The sequence below is a fragment of the Malus domestica genome, chromosome 11, assembly GCF_042453785.1.
Source record: "Malus domestica chromosome 11, GDT2T_hap1".
NCBI classification, from domain to species: domain Eukaryota; kingdom Viridiplantae; phylum Streptophyta; class Magnoliopsida; order Rosales; family Rosaceae; genus Malus; species Malus domestica.
This window is the reverse complement of record NC_091671.1, coordinates 17,102,947-17,124,829: the sequence shown is the minus strand read 5'-3', so window position 1 is coordinate 17,124,829 and position 21,883 is coordinate 17,102,947. Positions and strand designations below refer to the sequence as shown.

Sequence of the window (21,883 nt, the reverse complement as noted above, 5' to 3'; positions counted from 1 at the left end):
AATATTTGTCTTGCCAGTAGCTGAGAAGAATAGTCATCTCTTGATGAAGAATCATCAAGAAAGGCCCACTAGCTCGAGCGTTGTACTTGAAGCACATGTCAACAAATATCGAGGCCAAAACCGACTCAACAAGCATGGTAGGAACAACAAGGGCTCTATCTCTAAGCTAGCGCCCCAGGGTCGAAAGGGCAGAGACCCATCCAAGGGAGGAAATACAACCCCGAAACATGATTTCCTAGCTCCCAAAGCCTCAAACTTCAAGAATAAAAGCAAAGACTAAACCACCCAAGCTTCTACGGAACTTGATATGTGTTACCGATGTGGTTCAAAGGAACATTGGTCCCTAGCTTGCCGGTCTTCTACTCAAGCTCTTGCCAAGTATCATTTCACGTCATTAAGGTTTGCTCGACAAATTTTGCTTAAGTGGATAATCCCGAAGATACCACCGTGGAGATCTTTGATTTTCAAGAAGTATCTGCATCGATGAAAGATTATATATATATATATATATATATTTAGACATGGCCCTATGATTTCCTTAACTAGTTTGGTTTTTTTTTTTGAACAATTTTGTATGTTTGGATAATTTGTTGGTGTTTGTTTTTATTGACATGATTTTGGATAATTCGTGAGCTTCGATTTCCGGTCACTTCACCCACATTTCTGTTTTGTGATAATCTCAGTACTACTTACATGATGGCTGCCAATCCTGTCTTTCATGTTTGGACAAAGCATATAGAGCTTGATTACCATTTTGTTCATGGACGGGTTAAGTTGGGCACTCACAAAGTCTAATTTATTCCTTCCATTGATCAACCTACTGATGTTCTCACTAAGGGACTCTCTAAGCCTCATTTTGATTTTCTACGTTCCAACTTGTTACTCCAAGACCACCAAGTTGGAAGGGGACTGTTAGTGTAGGAGAATCCAATTATTAGGATTCTTATGGGCTATGTTTCGTAAATCCATTTGGGCTTTAGATTACTTGTACCTCAAGTCAATTGACTTGTATATATTTGTATGTTTGTGAGATCAATTAAATCAATACAATATATTTCTACACTAACTCAAACAATTACTTAGATCTCCTTCCTATGTGCATCACACGAGAACTCTCATTTACCTTCCATTCATCCGCCTACAAATCCTCCAATTGTATGTTGGATGCTTGCTTTCAATTGAGAAGCCTCTATTTGCTACTATGTTTGCTACCCACCTTGAGAGTGAGTTGTCGCTCACTCGGATGGAGGTGTGTGAAACCGCTTAACAATTGGTTTGGGTCATTGCGCCACCTCCTTCTACGGTTCTGATGGTGTTCTGTCTTCTTACTTTGTTGGCATCGGAAGTATTCCCTTGTTGCGCCACCTCCTTCTATGGTTGCTGGCTTTGGCTGCTTTTATCTTTTGATGAGCTTTTTAGAGGCAATTTTATGTCTTCATTGTGCATCTTTGTAGTTGTTAAGTTAGGGATTAGATTTGTTCATTTGGGACTTGTTTGCATCTGTAGTTTTGTATTTTGGCACTTGTGTTTTGTTGGTGCTGATCGCATATCGATTCACTACTATAAAATAGGCTTCTTTTGTTGGTTAGTGGTGGCGGTTTTATACTATTACTATAGGATAAAATGTTTTCTGACAACATGTTTAAAAAGTGTCAGCAAATAAAGTATTACTATCGGTTATATCCGACAAGAATAATGAAGTGGGCCCTTAACTCTATTAGATATATTTTTTAAATAATTTTAACCAATTTTGGCAGATATATCCGACATGAGTAAATGTGTCAAATCTGTCAATTATTTTCGAATTTTTTATGCTAACTCTGACGGTTACAACCGACACAAATATTTTCAAATTTTTTATACTAATTCTAGCGATTATATCCAACACAAATTGTGTCAAAATATCATATTATTGAGTGAGTTTATTTGAGATGAAGCTGCAAGTAAGCTCTCTCTCTCTCTCTCTCTCTCTCTCTCATGTGACAATTCTGCTAAAGAAAGAAACCTAATACGCAATAAAAGCTGGTGAGGATGTGCCAAATATGTCATACGAGATATGAATGAGAGGTCAAAATATTATATTATTTTCAATTTTTTTTTTAAACCATTACTTTTGATTAAACTTTCTTAAAAAATATTATATTATATTAAACAAATAGGATTTGAAATTAATGGTTCAACATGAGTCGATGAATGAGTTGAAAGATTATTAAAATGTCGAATAAAAAGTTCAATTAATGCAAAGAACTACGTAAGGACTGAAGAAAGTTTAATATAACCATGTGTAATAAGAAACACAATGCATAATCTTTCATTAAATCCAAATTTGAGTGAGCAGAGATATACAAGTTCCCAATTTATTATTCTGTCATAAGCTTTGTTCACACCTACTTTAATTTTTATCCGTTCATTTAGTATTACGGTTTAATAGTATTCATCTTTATTTGTGAGAGGTATTAGGTTCGAATGTCCCTGTATCATTAAACAGCACAAATGAAATTAACTAGAAGCGATATAATAGCATACTAAATAAGAAATATGATAATCTCATTCTTAATAAATACCGGATACCTTCAAGATTTAGACAAGCAAATAGAGATGATCATCCAATAATACTTCACTTGAGAAAATTTCTTCCTCGAAAGTAAATCCTAAATCCTCCAATCGTACGAGGCACCGTACCTTGGAAGTACTTTATTAATTCTACAACAAGCACTGTCAAAACGCATGATCACAAAGGGGAATTGCTGCCATCTGATGTCAGTAGCACCTTGTATAAATCTGGGCGGCGGTCGCGGAATACTCCCCAGCTATGTCTCTTCCATTTGATTTTGTCTAGGTCAAACTGGGCTACAAGCACAGCTTCCTCTTTATCATTAGCAGTTGCAACAATTTCACCAGTGGGTCCTGGACAATGAATTATGCAAATCCAACTACTTCTTAATAATTCATATCCAACATTAACATAAGATAGACTATATAGATGTAGTTTCAACTTCCATAAAACCAGAGAAATATACCTGCTATAAAAGAGTTACCGTAGAAAGTGATCTCACTCTTTCCATGCTCGGTCTCAATTATCTCCTTTCCTATGCGATTTGAAGTTACTACAGGGACCTGAAGTTCATCAAAACTAGATTACTTTCCTTGAAAAGAATTCAGTACAAAACAGATCTCGAATTGTCACCCTTTTATGTTGCATCTTATGACTGGCCATTGTTGATCCAAGGACGTCGCGAGTTTAGAGAATAAATAATAAAGAAAATAAACTTTTAACTCCAGATATAGCCACTGAAATGGACAAGGAAATACAAGCTAACCTAGACTAATAAAAATGCTTTCTAAGTCAAAACAGTAGTCTGGTCCTCCGCCCTACTTAGTGCCAAAATGAGGGAGAAAAAAGAAAGAAGCCAGTAGCCAAACTACTCTGAATAAACTTACCACATTAGCCCCAGCATGCCCTTGCATCACTCGCCTCCAGTGATCACGAGAATCAAGACCTCCATCTTGAGGTTCGGAACCAATAGCAGTGGGGTAAAACAATATCTCAGCACCTTGAAGAACCAAAGCCCGGGCAGCCTCGGGAAACCATTGATCCCAGCAAATTGCTGATACAAAATGAAGTACTAGCAGATTTAGATTCTAGTCTTCACATTAAGTATACCATTGGTCAAACACACAAAGCTCCGGATGATTTTTACTATCGAGTACAGAAAGATTGCAGAGTTCAAATAAAGCCCACAGAATATTATAGATATGGCCAGCCTTTGAATTGGGCAACTGGTGCCCCTTTAAAAATCATCAAATTAGAGAAGCATCTACTTTAAAATTTTCTCACCAACTGCAATAGTTGCAAACTTGGTCTTGAAAACCTGCTTAACAACAACACTACATCATTAATCACCATCAAAAGCAGGCTAAATAGCATTACGTATAGATTGTAATTGTCTGAAGCACCGACCTTGAATCCAGTATCACCTTGGATTGAAGTAGAACTTTTCCTGGTAGCCTGCAGCAGAAAACTAGTGGCTGTTATTAAAGGTAACGGGTGAATTTAAACAACAGGAACATTATCCTACTCGAATACCTGGTCCGTCTGGGATGTGGGACTTCCTATAAAGTCCAAGATCTGCCCCATCAGCATCAATAATGGCAATTGAATTGTAATGGGCATTATTTGCCTCTTCGAAAAAGCTAACTGGTATTACCACACCCAACTCTTTGGCAAGTTTCTGCATCCTACAGAGCTTGCAATTAAAATTCTTAACAAGTATTACTGCCCGAAAAATGTGCACAAATTAAATTAAGAAGCTTTTCTTCTCTTCTTTTTTCATTTATTCTTTTTTAAGAGTATCCTGGTATGTTGTAAAGCTATTTTCCAATACTCACCTAAGAATGGTTGGATGACCCTTGTAAGGCTTTGCTCACTGAAAGAAGTCCTCCCTTTGTGCCTGACAGAAGTAATGTCCCTCAAAGAGTTCCTGCAACAATCAATCAGAAAGGACTTAAACTATCAAAATGTACATTCAATCATACGTTTATGGAAAATTTGCTCCTCAAGCCATATTTATCTGGGTTATTTTTCCCCTTCATATGCCTAGGTTTACCATAATTATGTATTCTTTTATCCTTTCCCAAAACAAGGTGCTAAAAGGCCACAAAAATTACATGCACGTAATAGTTGCAAGCACTAAGTGCAGCACTGTTCAGAACTTCAATGTGTCAATGAACTGAAGCAACATCCATTATTGGATAGGAGCATGAAAGCTTGACTGTTGTCCAAAAGTTGTGTCAAAGAATTTATCAAAGTTCTTCGTATCTTAGGTTGAATGCATTTTCTTACTCTACCTTTTGTACGCTTAGGTTAAGCTCTGCAGATATACTTCTAATTTGAATTATCTCTTAATAACTTTGAGGATGTACCACTACAAGCATGGAAAAGAAAAGAAAGGGAAAATAAAAGAGTTCAAAACTTAGGAAAAAAAAAAATCTTCCAGATTTGAAGTGTCATACCTGTATAAGAATGATATTTGCACCCTTCGCATGAGCAGCTCTAACCAACCTGAATGGAAAAGGATAATAAATTCAACTCACAAGATATTGCTTTAGAGAAAAAGCAGGAGCATGGGGAAGGGCAAACATAACTTTAGGTCAAGGCTGACCCAGAGAGGACTCAGCTGAGGCAAGACCCTCAAGACCCCTCAAGATCTCAACTCTTTAGTTTAAATTAACCACCCCAACCCCAAAACAAAAACTAGATCCAAATCCATATAGTGTAGGTGGGAAAAAAAATTTATCCTCATTTACTCTCAAATAAAGTGTAATAGCCTAATTCTAAAATAGTTCAATTTTCTGAAATAACATCATCCACTAATATGCTTCACATCAACAACAACAACAACAAAGCCTTTTCCCACTGAATGGGGTCGGCTATATGAATCCTAGAACGCCATTGTGCTCGGTTCTGTGTCATGTCCTCCGTTAGATCCAAGTACTCTAAGTCTTTTCTTAAAGTCTCTTCCAAAGTTTTCCTAGGTCTTCCTCTACCCCTTAAGCCCTGGACCTCTACCCCTTCCATTAATATGCTTCAACAACAAAGCCTTTTCCCACTAGGTCATGTGAACTCTTGTCACAAACTTGTGTGCGTGGGTGTCCAAATGCAAATTAAATGGCTAAAAAAATCATTAAGTTAATTTTTTGAAGAGATGATCCTTGAAGAGGACCTAAAAGATAGATGGTTTCAATATCGATGATGGGACCGCACACTGTAGTTCTTTCTTTTCATAAAAAGAGGGCTTCCTCTTTCGAAGCACTACACACCCGCACTAGAATGCTCAAATGCATACTCTTTAAGTAATCTAATGAGACACAAACCACGCTCTCAGTCATTTGATCGAAATCCGACCAACAATAGAACAAAAGCTTGGAACACGTAAGCAAATGACTTTCTTCATGTTAACCAATAAATTTTGATTCAATACGCATAACAAACTTCAAAAGCATACTCTTTAAGTAATTGATGAGAGGCGTCATGAGATCAAAGTTGAAAGGTTAATACGAGCCTATTAATCAGAGCAAGCAAACTGTACCTGAGTAAAGCAGTGTCAAGTTGAAATCAAGAGACATCCGCCTTAAAGCGAATAGAATCCACAGCAACCACTTACTTTTACTCTAACAAAAGGGTTTTCAGTATTGGCCACATTGCGAGGAATGGGAAAACAAACACGAACATATAATTATACAATTGGAGCAATGTTCTGGGTAAAAAACCAGTAAAATGGAGTAATATTGGCAAAAGAAGAACAACCCAGAAATTAAACCAGTACAAGAATTGTTCACATACGGAAAACAAGCTGATACCCTTTGGTTCTATGGTTGCTGAAATACACATAAAAAATTTCAAATTGCAAACTTTAATAAATTGTGGAGAAACAAAACTCAGCAAATTTATTGATCAAATAAGATTAAAGGGGTGAAGAGGAAGAGGGAAGAGAGACCTTTCGGCGGTGGCGACGTTGGTGGCGACGTCGTCGGTGCAAGCGAATTGCAGAGCTGAAACCACCACCTCCCGTTTATCCTTTTCCATTTTCTTCTCTCTGAGCGGATTATGTTCTGATCCTGTCCTCCCCTGAAAATCTTCTGTTTACTTTAGCGTGATAAGTCTTGTTAATTGGTTGAGTGGCGCTTTTAACTCCGCCGCCTTTAGCAAAGTGGAGTAGACCTGCCATTTGATTCTCCACTACGGGTGGAGAAATTTTTCTGGGTTCCGGTGCTCCAGAGATTTTTCAATGTGATCGGGTACACGAGGTTATACAAATAGTGACACGTAGCTTTATTTACCACGCGGCCATCTTTTTGACAGGTTGCAAACAATCTACCCGTTTAATCCTAAATTTTCAGAAAATAAATTAAATAAAAAATAATAATTAAGGAAATTGACCCAGATTCTCATCCCAGAGTTCCAGATCTCCGCCCCAGCCGCACTCATCTTTCCCTTCCCCTCTCCTTTTTTATTTCTATCTCTTCTACTTTCCTATTTTTCGTTCTATTCCTCCCTTACGTCGGAGAAGGACACTACAAATTGTCGTCGGCCATCCTTACAAAGTTGGCGACAACAGATATGAAGGTTGAAGTTGTCGCAAAGCATCGGGCTTCATGACGAGTTAATAATGGAAGAGGAGAAAATGAAGATTAGGAAGTGAGAGAATGTCGCTGGTGTAATTATCGCCTATCAATGGAGGTGGGTCGTTGTCTTGCCATGATTTCATGGCGGCGATGGGTTATTGGTCGGTGTGAGTTCTTGGCGTGAGGAGATTGGTTTTTTCGAAATTCTATTTCATTTTAGCGGTAAATTAGGAATGTACTGACAAAAATAGTGACATTTTTTTTAGAGCTACTACCATTCTATTGTCTTATTTCCTCGTCCACATCATATTTACATTCACTGTAAAAAGTTACAAAATTAAAATATTATTTTTCCATCCATTATTATTCCTAAAATAACCCTTAATATATATATATAGACACACACGCGCACACACACAAGCCTCTTGCCACATGCATTATTGATATTTTTATATTAGATTATGTCTTTTAATTTTCTTTTAAATAACTATTTTATATTTTTATTAAAAAACTATTCAAAAAAATGAAGCAAAACCATGAAACCACCCACTAATGTGACAATTCATCCCAGATTTTATTAATTTATGAATTTTAAAATGTGAAATTACGAAAACGCCCTAGAGACGAAGGTTTTGACTCTCATTGACTAGCTTGTGGTGAGATGTACTAAATATTCTTTTAGCGTATTCTTGAGGTAATCGACGATACAAACGAGTATGCGCAAGCGGAAGTGAATTTGGAGTGACGAACTGAAAATATTTTGAAGAAATAACCTTTCTAATTATATTATATTATGGCATACTAATTAAGAGGACAAGTGTATTTGTGTGAGTGGGTGTGTGTGTGTATGTGACGGGAAAGAGGGAAGAAAAAAGGAAGAAGAAGAAGAAGATGAGAGAAAGAGAAGGGTTGCTGCCCAACCAGAAAGAAGAGAGAATGGAGGGACCAATCAGAGGGGGGAAGAAAGGAGGGAAAGGAGGGAAAGTGAGGAATGGGGGAAAAGGGGGGGAAACGGGTACCCAACCCGTGACATGTGCAAAACCCGTCCACTCCTCGATTCCGGTGGTTTTCCACCAGATTTCTCACGAATTGGACCAAGTCATCACTCCCAATCATCATCTAACCCTTCCTTTTCCCATTATCACCCAAAATTGAAAGGAATTTGAGGGTAATTGAAGGGTTTTTCAAGGTAGTGCCCCGGAGGTGGGGTGGCGGCAATCCACTATTTATGAAGCAAATCCCATCAACCACCACCACCATTAGACCCCCCTTGAACCCAGGAACAAAGCCCAAGCAGTGGTGGAGGCGTTGGAACACGTTTGGAGGTCGAATTGAAGCACACCCAATTTTAGGGTTCCGACGGCTTTTGATAAAATTGGAGCCTTTCCAGGCCAAATTGGCCTTGGTCACAGGTATGAAAGTTGTTCTACTCATTGAGATCTTCAAATATACAAATTTTGGTAATTTTTAGAAATAGTTGATTTTTCCGGCCAATCGGGACGCCCAACCGCCACCTACGGCGGCGAGTGCGGCGGCGCGTGGCCCGAGGGCCGCCAATGCTAGTTTTATGCTATATAAGATGCCTTGAATTCAGTTTTGAGAGTTGAATGACATAGATTGATCGTTAGAACAAAAATTCTCTAAGATACGTTAATAGGTCATTGTATGAATCGACGATCCGACCGTTGGATCGTCATCAAAATTTAATATGTTATTATTCATAATATTTGAGGAACATAGGAACTTATGGATTTGAAATCTAACGTATAGATCTCCTTGAATTGGATTTGTAAGTTCGTAAAATAAAATGTTAACCGCCACTTGGTTTTGGCAATTGGCGGAGATCCGACCGTTGGCTCGTTCCGAAACTTTAGTATGTTATTTTAGAAGCATAATGTGGATCCTTGGAAGTTATGGATCAGAGATCTGATTTGTAGATCTTCTAGACCGAATTGGGTAGACTTATGTGCGATGTAAGTTATGTATTGTATCAATGAGAATTCTGAGATATGGTTTGATAATTGGTCACAGGCGCCGATCGTTTGTGACGCCTAGATGTTCGTGCTAGGAAGTTATAGCGCGGACTCCATGTGAGTGGATCTTTCCTTGCTCATCTTATGTTTCATGATTTATAATTCTATAAATGCTTTTAAATAAAACTGAGAAATTTATGCCATGACATATATATATATATATATGTTATAAAATACTATGAGATGGTTGGGTTTAGATTTCATCGTGATATATCCATGTGCGTATTACTATAAATGATTATTGTGAACTATGAATGGCTTGATCCCTATTTAGGGTACGTAGGCAGTCTAACAAGACGTTAGATGCAGCCATATAAGAAATGAGATTAAATAATCGAGATCATAGCCTTGTTTAAGGAATTGAGCAATGTGTGGACTTTTGGTTTTAAGGATATATATATATACACACACACTTGATGTTTTTCCCAGAAAATGCAATTAAATGATTTATACTTTAAAAATGCCATGCCTATTGAATAATGCTTAAATGATGAGTTGAATTGTTTGCATATATGTATATATATAATTGTGGTACTGTGAACGCTCTGAAATGCAAAGGTGAACACAGGACACATAGGTAAGTTCAGGTAAGTTTACGTAAATTCAAGTAAGTATACGATATTAGTGGAACTGATGAGATATGTGATGAGAGATCAATATTTCGTATAGGTCATTAGAGGTGACTCCGACTTATATGCTATCCATGATTGATGAGATATGTAAAGAGATATGAATATGTCGTATAGGTCACTAGAGATGACTCTGACTTATATGCTAGCCATGATTGATGAGATATGTGAAGAGATATGAATATGTCATATAGGTCACTAGAGATGACTCCGACTTATGTGCTAGCCATGATTGATGAGATATGTGATGAGATATCAATATGTCGTATAGGTCACTAGAGGTGACTTCGACTTATATGCTAGTCATGATTGATGAGATATGTGATGAGATATGAATATGTTGTATAGATCACTAGAGGTGACTCCGACTTATATGATAGTCATGATTGATGAGATATGTGATGAGATATGAATATGTCGTATAGGTCACTAGAGGTGACTCCGACTTATGTGCTAGCCATGATTGATGAGACATGTTATGAGATATCAATATGTCGTATAGGTCATTAGAGGTGACTCCGACTTATATGCTAGTCATGATTGATGAGATATGTGATAAGATATAAATATGTCGTATAGGTCATTAGAAGTGACTCCGACTTATATGCTAGCCATGATTGATGAGATATGTTATGAGATACCAATATGTCGTATAGGTCACTGAAGGTGACTCTGACTTGCATGCTAGTCATGATTGATAAGATATGAATATGTCGTATAGGTCACTAGAGGTGATTCTGACTTAGATGCTAGCCTATTTATGGTGAAATGCTAGCATATATATAATGAATATACGTGATGAGCTAGCATATGTGGTGAATACGTTATAAACTAGTAGACGTCATGAATATGCGATAAGTTAGCATGTGATTATAAATATGTGAAGCATGACTTGAACTGATATATATATATATATATGGATATTTTTATATTCTAATTCTGGAAATTTTACAGGCGTTGTAGCGAGGGGTTTCTATTAAAATTTTATCTACTGAGCCATTCACCTTTGTCTTGTCTTCACCCTTCAGGTCTTCTTAGCTGAGCCTTTTTATCGTCGAGGAATCGTGGCGATTCTTAGTATTGGAGATTATTTCGAGGGTACGATTCTTAATTCACTCTTCTATACTTGTTTATGCTCTAACGTCACGTGTGAAGTGGGTTCATTCCCGCTCACCAGTGCACTCTAGTATTTAGGCACTCTTAGGTTTAAATTTATTCATAATATTTCCACATCATCAGACTTTATGGCTTCGTCACATTCTAGGTGTCGGCCAGCACAGCTCGATTCGGAGTCCTAGTGGACCTTCCGGGTCGGGGTGTGTCAACTAACATGGTAGTTTTTTTGAAAAAAAAATAGCAAAATTTGGTTGTGTGAAATTACATTTCTGCCCCATATTTCTTATTCATGTTCAGTTTTAATTAGATGGTCAAACTAGTAATTTCACAAAGTTTTGGTTGACAAGTAGTGTTTTATTAATTAGTAGATATATATATATATATAGAGAGAGAGAGAGAGAGAGAGAGAGAGAGAGAGAGAGATAAACTTTTCTCTTAAAAAAAGAATATAAACAAATGATATTACTCTCTTCTAAAAGCTAGGAAAAAAAACTAAGGTCTTCTAATCTTCAGCCTGATATACATGTTTGATAGGGATTGAAAAGGGAGAAGCTTACTCAAGTAAACCATCACTCAAGTCCGAACCCCTGGGGTTTTTTTTTTTTTTGCATGGAACGCATGTATGTGAGGTTATGCTAGATGATGATGGAGAATGCTTTCTAAAATTTCATTAAGGGAAGGCAGATAAGAGTTGCAGAGAGGTGGGTTCTGATTTGGGCAACCAAAATCCTAGGGATAAAAACATTTTATAATTATTCCAGAAAATAAAAACACTAAATCGTAGACATGGATTTAAAAGAAGAGCATGAATTCTAAAGCAAAACAAGACTGAAAAAATCCCAATTCATATTCCCTGAGGAACAAACCAAGAGCAATTTAGTTAGAAAAATACAGAAAAACATCGAAACACGAGAGTTTATTGAAAAAAAAATACTATGAACAGAATCTGGAATTGTCCGAACAAGTCGGGTGTGTCCATAACAAGTCCAAAATAGTATTAGTCTTTGGGAAACTCCTATGCCACTCAGTGTACCTATGCTCAAATAGCTTACTCTTCAATTATTGCATTTGGGACCTCCCACTTTTCTCCAAAAGCCTCAAATGTTGACGTGCATTATAAATTGTCCTCAATGTAGATACATTTCGTTTGTCTCTTCATTTTAGTGTAGTCAAAATCTCCTTTGGTTGCACCAAACTTTTAGACAAATCAGTCAACAACAAAGTCTCTTCAGACAATAATCTACCAGCAAATGAATGACCCTCCAAATGGCATGCTGCTGTGTGATTATGCACTCCAATAACTACTGTCAATATCCAATCATCATCAATTGCTAGCTTTTTACCTTTTAATTGAAACGGGCATCCACATTTTTTTTTCTAGAATTCCTACTATCCTCATCCTTTGTGTCCTTTTTGTGAATTCGACTTACATATTGTCCATTCCTTTCACAACCCAATGTAAGTCTAGGGCTCCTGTTATCTTTTCCACCTTGATCAGATTGTAACGTCACAATAACAAAACCATTGAACTTCCCAACTTCTCGAACCTATTGTATTCATTCTTCTCTACTCTTGAATAACTACGTACCAAAATTGCACATTATGAATAAACATACAAGAGTATAAGTAAATCAATTGTGTAGTCAAGCAAATATTACCTTATTTGTGGTAAATTCACTAGTGTAGTTCACCATATGTGTAGATGTTGAATTATTACCAGATTCATCTACCTGCTGCAAACGAATTCCACCATACGTAAATAAATGGGCATTACATCAAGTTGAAAATAGTGCTGAAAGGGATTTGTGTGTAGGTTTTAGAGACAACACATCAAGTTGGACGATTATCAGTGTCAGTTGTGACAAACATGCCTTACTTGAATTATTACCCAAACCTAATGAAAACGAATTATAGGCATTCTCATAGGAAAACGTGAAACAAATTGCACCATAACCTAATGCAAATTCAAATAAAAAGTCACAGAGCTATGCTTCAATTGTACGATGTCGACAAATCAAAATGACCCACATAAAATTATCTTTTACCTCTTCAACGGAAACATAATCATCTACTTCTTCTATAGAAACGTCATCTTTTAAGTTCATTCTTTTTGCTTTCTCTGAATGAAAGGAGATGGGAATGATGCGTTAGGGTTTAAGAGAGATAAATTGTCTAAACATAGCATGAGAGTTATCACGTCCAAACTTTTCTTTTTTTCTTTTTTTTTATAAAAAAAAAAGTAATGCAAAAAGGGGTAACTAAGGTCCTTATTAGTCATTTTACAAATTGACAAATTTGTAATTAAAAAAAATCATAAAAAGGTGGATGGAAAGATAAGACATTAAGATGGGAATAACAGCTCTCTTAATTCAAAACTAAATAAATATGTGTCACGCCTCTATTTGCTGGGAACACCATCTCAGATGGAGAACCGGGTACCCTGAAAAATTTGTCCCACCGGTGAGCATACGGGTATTTGGACTCGTGCATTCGGACCATATTATTCAGTGCGATATAAAACTATCCAATTTCTATATTTAATTTTTAAAACGGTCAGAGTTGGACTTCTGAACTGAACCGAAATGGGTGGTCCCAAAAAAAAATCGAACGGTTCAGAAGAGGAAAAAAAACGAAACGGAACCGATTGTTTTGATTTTATACCAGAATTGGGGTAGTACAAAAATAGTTTTGGTTTTTTCGATTCAGTAATTGTAAAGGCGTAATTAAACCCTTATTAAAATTCAAAAATCCCAACTTGAAATTGTTCGTGGCTCGAATTTCCGTCGGGGATGTCTCCTAGCCGATGAGCACACAGCTCCCCGAGAGGTTGGCGCCGGTTGATGTTTTTATGTCGGGCTTCTGCTTCATTGGCGGGCTTATCGGGCAAGGCTTGTCGAGCAAAGCTGAAAGAGAAAGACATAGTTAACTTTGAAAGGTGGCTTCGTGGGGCCTTAGGTGTAGGCCTTGAGGCTCACAATCAAGATTAACTTTAAGTGCTCAGGCGTGCCACTGCCATCTTCAGCATGACAGATGTAAAACGGATGTTGAGTTTTAATTGTATATATACCCGAGAGACTATGTTAGTTATGACAGATGTCTTTGTGGGGCCTTAGGTGTAAGCCTTGAGGCTTCCAGTCAATAACTAACTCAGCACTCGAACATATAATGATCGTTTCATTGATTGTATGCGTCTTATAACTATTATACTTCTGATTACTTGAGCCCGAAGAGCAGAATGAATCCAAATAGGTGCCTTTGTAGGGCCTTAGATATAGGCCTTAAGGCTTCCCATCAGAATTCCTTCTATACTCAAACGTTCTAGCCCGAGGAATAGAATGAATCCAAATAGGTGCCTTTGTAGGGCCTTAAGTGTAGGCCTTGAGGCTTCCTATCAGAATTCATTCCATACTCAAACGTTCTATGGTAATCATAATATAATAGAAATAAAACTAAGGGATAAGTCGATTACTTGCGCCCCAAGTAACTTCAAACTTCTTGTTATCAAAGCTTGTCGTGGATGAGTTAAGTCCACATAAGGTTCTTTTTTATGCCTTGAGGCCAAGGACTTTTAAGTGATCAAATCTTACATGCCCGAGGGCTTAAAACTTAGATCTGGTTTGAATTGTGAAGACATATTCAAATCGAATTCAAGCACTGAAAGAGTCTTTTTAATAGTCATCTGACTAGAAATAACTTGAATACAACTTGAAGTATACAACATATTGCTAGGTTAATGAATGAAAAGACAGAAACAAAGAAGGTCGGGTAAGGCTGATCGTCTTGCAACTTCCTATCTTTGTGGTTTATCAAGGGGGTTGAGAGATTTAGAAAAGGGGTAGGGAGATGAGTTTACAGAAAGAAATCGATACTACAGCAGGTTCTTGACAAGGTAGCAGAGCTATTACAAAGGGTTTATCCCGAGAGGGATGAAGGCTTGGGCTGACTACAGCTTCGTTTTGAAGGCAAATCTGGCTTTGAGCAAAGTTTGTGATTGTATTTGTTTGTTTGATTGAGTATCCTCAACTCTGATTTTTCTTTCTTCTTTTATAGACACTTTGGCTTGGTCTCCTGTAGCAATAATCTTGCCCGAATGCAGTTTGAAGGATAGTGACTCATCAGCTATTTACTTGTATTGCCACTGTAAAGTATTTTTTGGGCTGATTAGCTGGCTGGTTTATACCACTTGATCTTTGGGTAGGTGAGCAAGTGGTACAAATGATTTGCACCTAGTCGAAAAAGGCCTTTTCTGCCTTCTGGGCTTGGGCTGGACTTCTCTTTTTGGGCCAACTACCTTTTGAGCCCAAAGTTTAAGTTTAACCCAAACAGAAACCCTAATTCTATTTCAAAATTTCCATTTTAGAATCCCAAATCGACGCCCTAATTAAATTTGATGAATTAGGATGAAATTTCTTCTTTCTGCATTGCAGCCATCGGAGGTGAAAGAGAGAGAAAGCGTCATGTCGGAGTCGTCGAAGGTGATATAGAGAGAGAGAGAGAGTCACGTCGGTGGTGTGGCTAGCGTATGGTGTGGTGCGGTGTGGCCGAAGAAGGAAATAGAGAGATACTACTTAATTCGATTTCGGTCTTACAGAACTAACAGATGTGAGATACTAATATTCGTACCGAATTTTCAGTTTTGGTTACCGAAAAAGTCTTACGTATGTATTATTAACACAGAACACCATAATGGTGGTGAAGTAATTCACAAATTAACGAACCTGCGCTGCGTTTACAACCACTCCTTGAGCCCCAGTGACATTCCCATCTGGTAACTAGACCAGGCAGTTTCTGACACGACACAAAAACATGAAAATAACATATTTCGAATCAACACGATAACTTATCGGATCATTATCTGGTGACCCGATAACGGGTTCTTTAACGAGTATACAAGCAAGTAACACGTGGGTATGACACGAAAACGACACGAACACAGAAAACACAACACGAATGCCAAGTCTATTGGTAACACAATTCAACACCATTTTCCACCCACTTGTTAACTTGTTAACATGATGGAAAAACAATCGCACTGGAAAACCAAGTGCTAAGCTCCTATCATTTACGCATGTATTTCCCGAAACAGAAAAGGTCATGAGAATATTGCGGAACTCAAAACAGTATACATCCGGAACACAAACAGAGAAGGTTCACAGCTTGTATGATTCCTGTGCTCTACCAGAACTAGTTATAACAACTGAAGCTTCGATAGTCCACATCAAATCACGTCAATCTCAGTCCTGCACTTCTTCCTTCTTCCGACTAGCTTTGAGATACCAACCGACAGAAGCAGCAGCAGTCATAACACCAGCTACAACAGCATAATTCCGGTACTTGTCAGTCGATACCTTGGCTGTTGATGCTCCAGAGGAAGAGGCACTTGGTTTGGCATCAGAGACTGAGCCCCCTGAGCTTCCAGCTGGCTTCTCTTCTGGTTTAGGGCCCTGAAAATGTTCAAATTGAGCATATTATTTGTGGCAGCGGCATGCCAATCCCAACCAGTGTATAAATCAACCCGAACGTATAAATCGAATTGATTTTGTTATAACCATAATAAATATGTGATCAGCTACGCAAAAATAAAAATTGACACCAACAAATCGCACTATAAAGCGCAAGTGATGTCGTTCCAGTTTTATCGGGCTGTCCCCACCAGAGGGACAGGAGATGAATAAAATATGTGCACATCAATGCATGGTCCCCACTTGTATTATTTTGTTTTTCAATTTAAACGAGCTGCTTTCATTGAACACTACAAAAACCTTCATAAGTGATCTGCTAAAATAAATAAAGAATGCTTTACATTCTAACGTGATGAGCATCTAAGATTGCTTAATTCTTAAAGGACATAAAAAGTAAAACATTCTTATCATACTTTACGTGCAAGCTTCTCCAGCTTCTCTTGCTCGATTTTCTGCAAAATAACAAACAAACAAGAACTGTGACAAGATGTATCAGAATAGCATTGCAAATATGATAAAGAAACAGACAAAATCAAAGCAATCATTCACGCATCATATAGCATATCAACATATTTATGAGTATCTATACACACAGGTTTTTCCACAAATAGAGTACCACAAACTTCCAAATGTGTGGGACTGACACAACAGTGATGAGATCCTACAAATCTAAATATCTGAAACAATAAAAATGCATGGATCATATTGTAATCCACTACAGAAACCAGGTGTTCTAATAGAAACCCCATCTGAGCGTCTGGCAACAAAAGAAAAACGGAGAAACCATCTGCGAATCTGAGTAATCATTTGAGCGACATTTCTATCACCAAATCATCTTAACACTAATCTTCATGAAGATATATTCTTTTCTTTTTTTTCCCTTTCAATGTTTGGATCTTCAAAACTCCAGCATAAAGCCAAAGGAGAATTAGAAGCAAATCAAGATCTTAAACTGTTGATGCAGTTGACTTTCAATCCCAAAAGGAATGAAAATAAAATTAAGAAACAGCCAAAAGATTGGAGATAAATAGAAATAATGGGAATTGGTCTCAAGGGAAAAGCAGGCATTATTCTATCCTCGATTGTCATCACAACTGAAAGAATCAAATTCGAGCAGACTGACACATTTTTAATCATTACGGAGAAACCCCCCCCACGCCCACTTGATAATCAACATTTTAGAATAAAAAAGAAAACAAAGAAAGAAATAAAGGTATATCGAGAACAACAGAACAATATTTTATGGAAACCAAATCCAAAATGATTAGCATATGAACAGTGATTTGACATCCATCGCATGTCGCCACTACCCAGTTCATATGTTGCTTTTATTTGGGCCTATGAAGTTCACATGCATATGTACAAGTTCAAGATATAAGTACAAGATTAAAGGTCGTACCCAGTGCACAAGGCTCCTGCTTTACGCAGGGTCTGGGAGAGGTGAATGTCGGCTAGCCTTACCCCCATTTATGGAGAGGCTACTCCCAAGTCTCGAACCCGAGACCTACCGCTCATGGGCGAAGGCACTTGCCATCACACCAAGTGCGACCCTTTATAAGTACAAGATTGATGAAACAAAATTCAAATAATTTGGTAGTAGTAAAAGAAAAGTTCAGGATTTAAGTTCAGGGTGGGCTGAACTCATCAGGTTTTGCACCTAGCCGAGGCAAAGAACAACTTTTTTTTTTTCATTACAACAACAACAACAAAGCCTTTTCCCACTAAGTGGGGTCGGCTATATGAATCCTAGAACGCCATTGCGCTCGGTTCTGTGTCATGTCCTCCGTTAGATCCAAGTACTCTAAGTCTTTTCTTAGGTTCATTGCTTAAGAAAGAAAAAAGGAAAACTAATTAAAAGGGCTTGAAAACTTTAAGTTTTAATGATAAGGACAAAATAAAGGGTAAAGTGAATAGTACCAAGATTGACTTTTTAGTGTAAAAATGTGGTTTTTCGTTAAAGTGAACAGTACCAGGTGCTTTTCGTTAAAGTTCCCTAAGAAAAATCCCCTTTCATAGGATCATTGGTATATGAATCTCAAAAGACCCCACAATACGCTTGAGAAGTTCTAAAATCAAATTATGACGTCTAATACAATAATCATGTGCCATAGAAAGATTAAAACACAATGAACCATCAAATACATGTCTAAATTGCATTTTATTACATTAAAAAAAAAAGCCTCTTCACCGTATGTGCTTGTACATGGATCGACTTATTTAGCATTCCTTTAACTTAGTTCTTGCATCATTTACACCCAACTCTAAAAGGTGTTTACCAGCTATAAGATTAATACTTAGGTCCATAATATACAGACCTGATACATTTCTACAAGTTTATCTTCAGATTTTTAATCAGTTTCTTAGTTCATATTCCCAAGACAGACAAGTGATTTACATAAGTTCAGCTCCTAAATAAAGATGGTTCCATCATCCGGCAATGTTCCTCAGCACCTAACCTACGTCCAAGAGGATATTAATACAAATGCATGACAAATAAGCAGCCAAACAATTCAAAGGAAAAGCATAAGAGAAAATATCCAGGGAATTTAGAAATGACCTTGATGTAAACATTCTCTGCAGCTTTTTCCTCCTCACTGAGAACTTTTCCACTGCTTGAAAACCTCCGAGGCACAAACCTTGCAGCCATCCTTGATGCCATTGTAGTTGATTATCCTTCCTGAAAATGATATTATGGATCAAGAAAAACATACTCTTATCTTTTATTCCATAAGCGATGTTTTCAGTTCTAAAAAAAAACTTCTAAAATACAAAAAATCAAAAATTGTAAACTGTTGATAATCAAAATAAATTATCTGATAAACCCAACTGTCTTATTGTTTAACTTGATAATATAACCTTTTCCACCATAACCTTTATCAAGTCATATTCAAATTGCATACGCACGATAGGATGTTCTCTATTGTACCCCAACCCTGGAACAACAAAACCATTAAGGACCTAATAGCACATAAGCCCTCTTCTGAGTCCAATATTAACTAGGCAAGTATGAGAATTCAGTAAGATACATTAAAGATCACCTCCAATTACAAACCCCGCCCTCATCCCCTCGCCCAAAAGAAAACCCAGAAGAAAAATAACACAAATAAAGAAAGAAGCAAAATGCCTCGGTCTGTTTGAATGCATATCACGGAGATTTCATTCTTCAAAATAAACATGGTATATTTAACACAAACTAAGGACCAACGGCAGCTTGTAACACACTCCCTTACTATCTTTTTTCTTTCAAACGATGCGAAAATTATATTTCACTATTTATAGCCTATAACTAAACAGAACCTTAATTCCCCTTGCCTTGACTTGCAAACAATTTCCTCCATTCCAATAAACCCAAATTACAGAATCATACGAAATGAAATGTGATAAAATAATTTTCAAAAAATTATTAACAAATCGAGCTTCAATTTTTATAGAAATTAAGGAACTGGTGCAGCATAAATAAATTATACCTTAAATCAGCCCTGAAAAAATTTAGGAAAATTGATTCCACGAATTATATCGGAGTCACACTCGCAGTGGTGACTGACATCAAACAGTTAGGCAACTCGATTACAAACCCTAAAATTGCAAGAAACAAACAGGCGATGAGAAATGTTGCAGAGAAATGGCTTACCACGCTTGCAGGGATTGAGACGAGAGAGACGATAGAAGAAGAATCTAGTTGCTTGAAATGGGCTTCCTCAGGGTTTATAAAGGATGGACTCAGATGGAGAAATGGAAGCTCTTCACCGTCTGATTTAAGAAAAGGTGTATTTTTTTTTTTTTTTTTTTTTTTTGGTTCGGTTCAATCATTCAATTACATAGTTGATTAGTCGACCCACCATAAACCAAATTGCATGGAGGAATTTAAAATTTGGGTACTTTAATTATTCGTTTTGTACTGTTTGGTTACATGGGATGAGATAGAACATAGTGGGATGGAACGCACTCATCCCACGTTTGGTGCGTCAAATTGTCTAAGATGCGCTGTCCCGTTGAACGAATATTAGTCATTTTTTTGTTCCACCTTCCCCATGGAACAACTTGTTTCAGCCCAAGAAACACAAAATTATAATTTTTTTGGACAACAATAACCCTTTTCTTTTTCATTAATTTCACTTCTACCCTCCCTCTTTCTCCTGTAGCCTCCTTCTCCTCTACCCTCCATCTTTCCTATAGCCTCCTCATCCTCCACCACAAACCCAGCAACCTAACTATGGCTAACCCAATCCCAGCAAACTCATCGAAACCCAAACCCAGCTTCTTCCCGTCACCTCCCTCCTCCCTGTTAGTCCCACTACGAGACTGTCACCAGCGACGCCCAGGACTCGCATAGCAAGCACCATCGAGCCTCTTCAGATGATGACAAAAAGCGCAAAGAGGAGATCAAGGTTGTCGTTGACGATGTTGAAGCTCTTCCACCGCCACCTATTCGGTCCCTCTGTGCTCCACCTTCTTCTTTAGCGCCGTCACCATAGCTAGGCCGTCGCCATAAGCTTAGAGAGGATGACGACAACGCTACAGGGAGGACGATGATGGCGCTGAAGAAATTGATTGAAATGAATTTGCGGATCCGACGATCCGACGAAGCCTCTGTAAATTGAAAAAAGAAAAATTTCGGATTTTCCTATGTTTGATTTGAAGAGAAAAAAATTAAAAGAAGAGAAATATGAGTTTGAATTGAATAGAAAGAAAATGAAATGAAAAGAAAGTATGGGTTTGATTTACTGAGTTTGATTTTGACTGGGAGCAATCTGGGCACGCGAAGAACAAAACGCATATGGAAGAAGAGAAGTAGAGAGACATGGGGTAGAGATAGTAAAAAAAAAGTGTGTATAAAATAATAATAAGGGATAGTTTAGTTGTAGTCCCTAATCCCTAACTATTATAAACTCAAACCTTATGCATTTTAGATATTGGATTGAAGCCCTTCTACTACATAAATGACATAATAGAGATGCACTTGGATAATTACTATTCTTTAAGTCTATTGGCCAATTTCTTGGACAATTTTGCCCTATGACACACTCCAATCCTTGAGTAAAACTCAAATTTTAGGTTCTAAACCCATCCCAACTTGCTCCAACGCTTGGGCCAAATATGAGTTTAACCCACCAATCATTTTAGGGCAAATTCCGTCTAGGATTTGACACTGGGTTAGTGTGTTAACTCATTTGTGCGCGTGGACCCTCCTAGTAGAAGCCCAGACACACAAGCTTCACGCAAGGCACACATCAACGTGCTAGGCTCTTCAAGTCTTCGGCAACCAAGGACCCACCTCCTTGGACTTGTCGGGCACTTGTTAGCTAGAATATTGAGGCTAATGGCTCTCTGCTTTAATCCAACCATGTTAGAGCACTGGATCGTTGGTTGATCCAACAGTCCATATTCAAATGTATATATTTTTTTAAATTCTAACAGTTAAAAAAAGAAAGATCTAATGACTTAAAATTAAATCCAATGGCTAAAATAATTAAAAAAAAAATTATATTAGTGTCGATTTAGTGATTTTAACATAAGA

At 37.5% G+C, this 21,883-nt stretch overlaps 2 protein-coding genes and 1 long non-coding RNA gene across 6 annotated transcripts; 1 reads left to right on the top strand and 2 right to left on the bottom strand.

Annotated features, from left to right (window-relative positions):
• Positions 1–2,537: 2,537 nt before the first annotated feature.
• LOC103453363 (N-carbamoylputrescine amidase) lies at positions 2,538–6,646 on the bottom strand. The gene is made up of 11 exons (XM_029088658.2): positions 6,498–6,646; positions 6,344–6,378; positions 6,090–6,171; positions 5,014–5,062; positions 4,390–4,481; positions 4,088–4,113; positions 3,962–4,009; positions 3,839–3,872; positions 3,442–3,608; positions 3,021–3,117; positions 2,538–2,907 (listed from the first exon to the last, which is right to left on the bottom strand). The coding sequence occupies exons 3-11, from the start codon at positions 6,124–6,126 to the stop codon at positions 2,732–2,734; spliced, it is 726 nt and encodes a 241-aa protein (XP_028944491.2). The 5' UTR covers positions 6,127–6,171; positions 6,344–6,378; positions 6,498–6,646; the 3' UTR covers positions 2,538–2,731.
• Positions 6,647–8,073: 1,427 nt separating this feature from the next.
• LOC139189697 (uncharacterized) lies at positions 8,074–15,620 on the top strand. Its single transcript, XR_011573551.1, has 4 exons — positions 8,074–8,537; positions 9,157–9,215; positions 10,816–10,885; positions 15,331–15,620. It is a non-coding gene; the product is annotated as an uncharacterized lncRNA (long non-coding RNA).
• Positions 15,621–15,723: 103 nt separating this feature from the next.
• Positions 15,724–20,226, bottom strand: LOC103453364 (uncharacterized protein At2g27730, mitochondrial-like). Of its 4 annotated transcripts, none has more exons than XM_070808826.1 (5): positions 19,997–20,167; positions 19,833–19,905; positions 18,923–19,042; positions 16,779–16,842; positions 15,724–16,347 (listed from the first exon to the last, which is right to left on the bottom strand). In XM_070808826.1, the coding sequence occupies exons 3-5, from the start codon at positions 18,934–18,936 to the stop codon at positions 16,138–16,140; spliced, it is 288 nt and encodes a 95-aa protein (XP_070664927.1). In that variant the 5' UTR covers positions 18,937–19,042; positions 19,833–19,905; positions 19,997–20,167; the 3' UTR covers positions 15,724–16,137. The 4 variants fall into 4 exon arrangements, with proteins under 4 accessions (XP_070664927.1, XP_008391132.1, XP_008391131.1 ...); XM_008392910.4 differs by having other exon boundaries at positions 16,779–16,817; XM_008392909.4 differs by lacking the exon at positions 19,833–19,905 and having other exon boundaries at positions 16,779–16,817; positions 19,997–20,226.
• Positions 20,227–21,883: the final 1,657 nt, after the last annotated feature.

Excerpts from the sequence above, each read along its gene's own strand:
- LOC103453363 (XM_029088658.2), bottom strand. The coding sequence starts at position 6,126 with ATGTCTCTTGATTTCAACTTGACACTGCTTTACTCAG. Across the intron at positions 5,063-6,089 it reads CTTGACACTGCTTTACTCAG|GTTGGTTAGAGCTGCTCATG; the intron begins GTACAGTTTGCT and ends TTTTCCATTCAG. Across the intron at positions 3,873-3,961 it reads AAGGTGATACTGGATTCAAG|GTTTTCAAGACCAAGTTTGC; the intron begins GTCGGTGCTTCA and ends GTTGTTAAGCAG.
- LOC103453364 (XM_008392909.4), bottom strand. The coding sequence starts at position 19,024 with ATGGCATCAAGGATGGCTGCAAGGTTTGTGCCTCGGAGGTTTTCAAGC. Across the intron at positions 16,818-18,922 it reads CAGAGAATGTTTACATCAAG|AAAATCGAGCAAGAGAAGCT; the intron begins GTCATTTCTAAA and ends GTTATTTTGCAG. Across the intron at positions 16,348-16,778 it reads TGGAGAAGCTTGCACGTAAA|GGCCCTAAACCAGAAGAGAA; the intron begins GTATGATAAGAA and ends GAACATTTTCAG.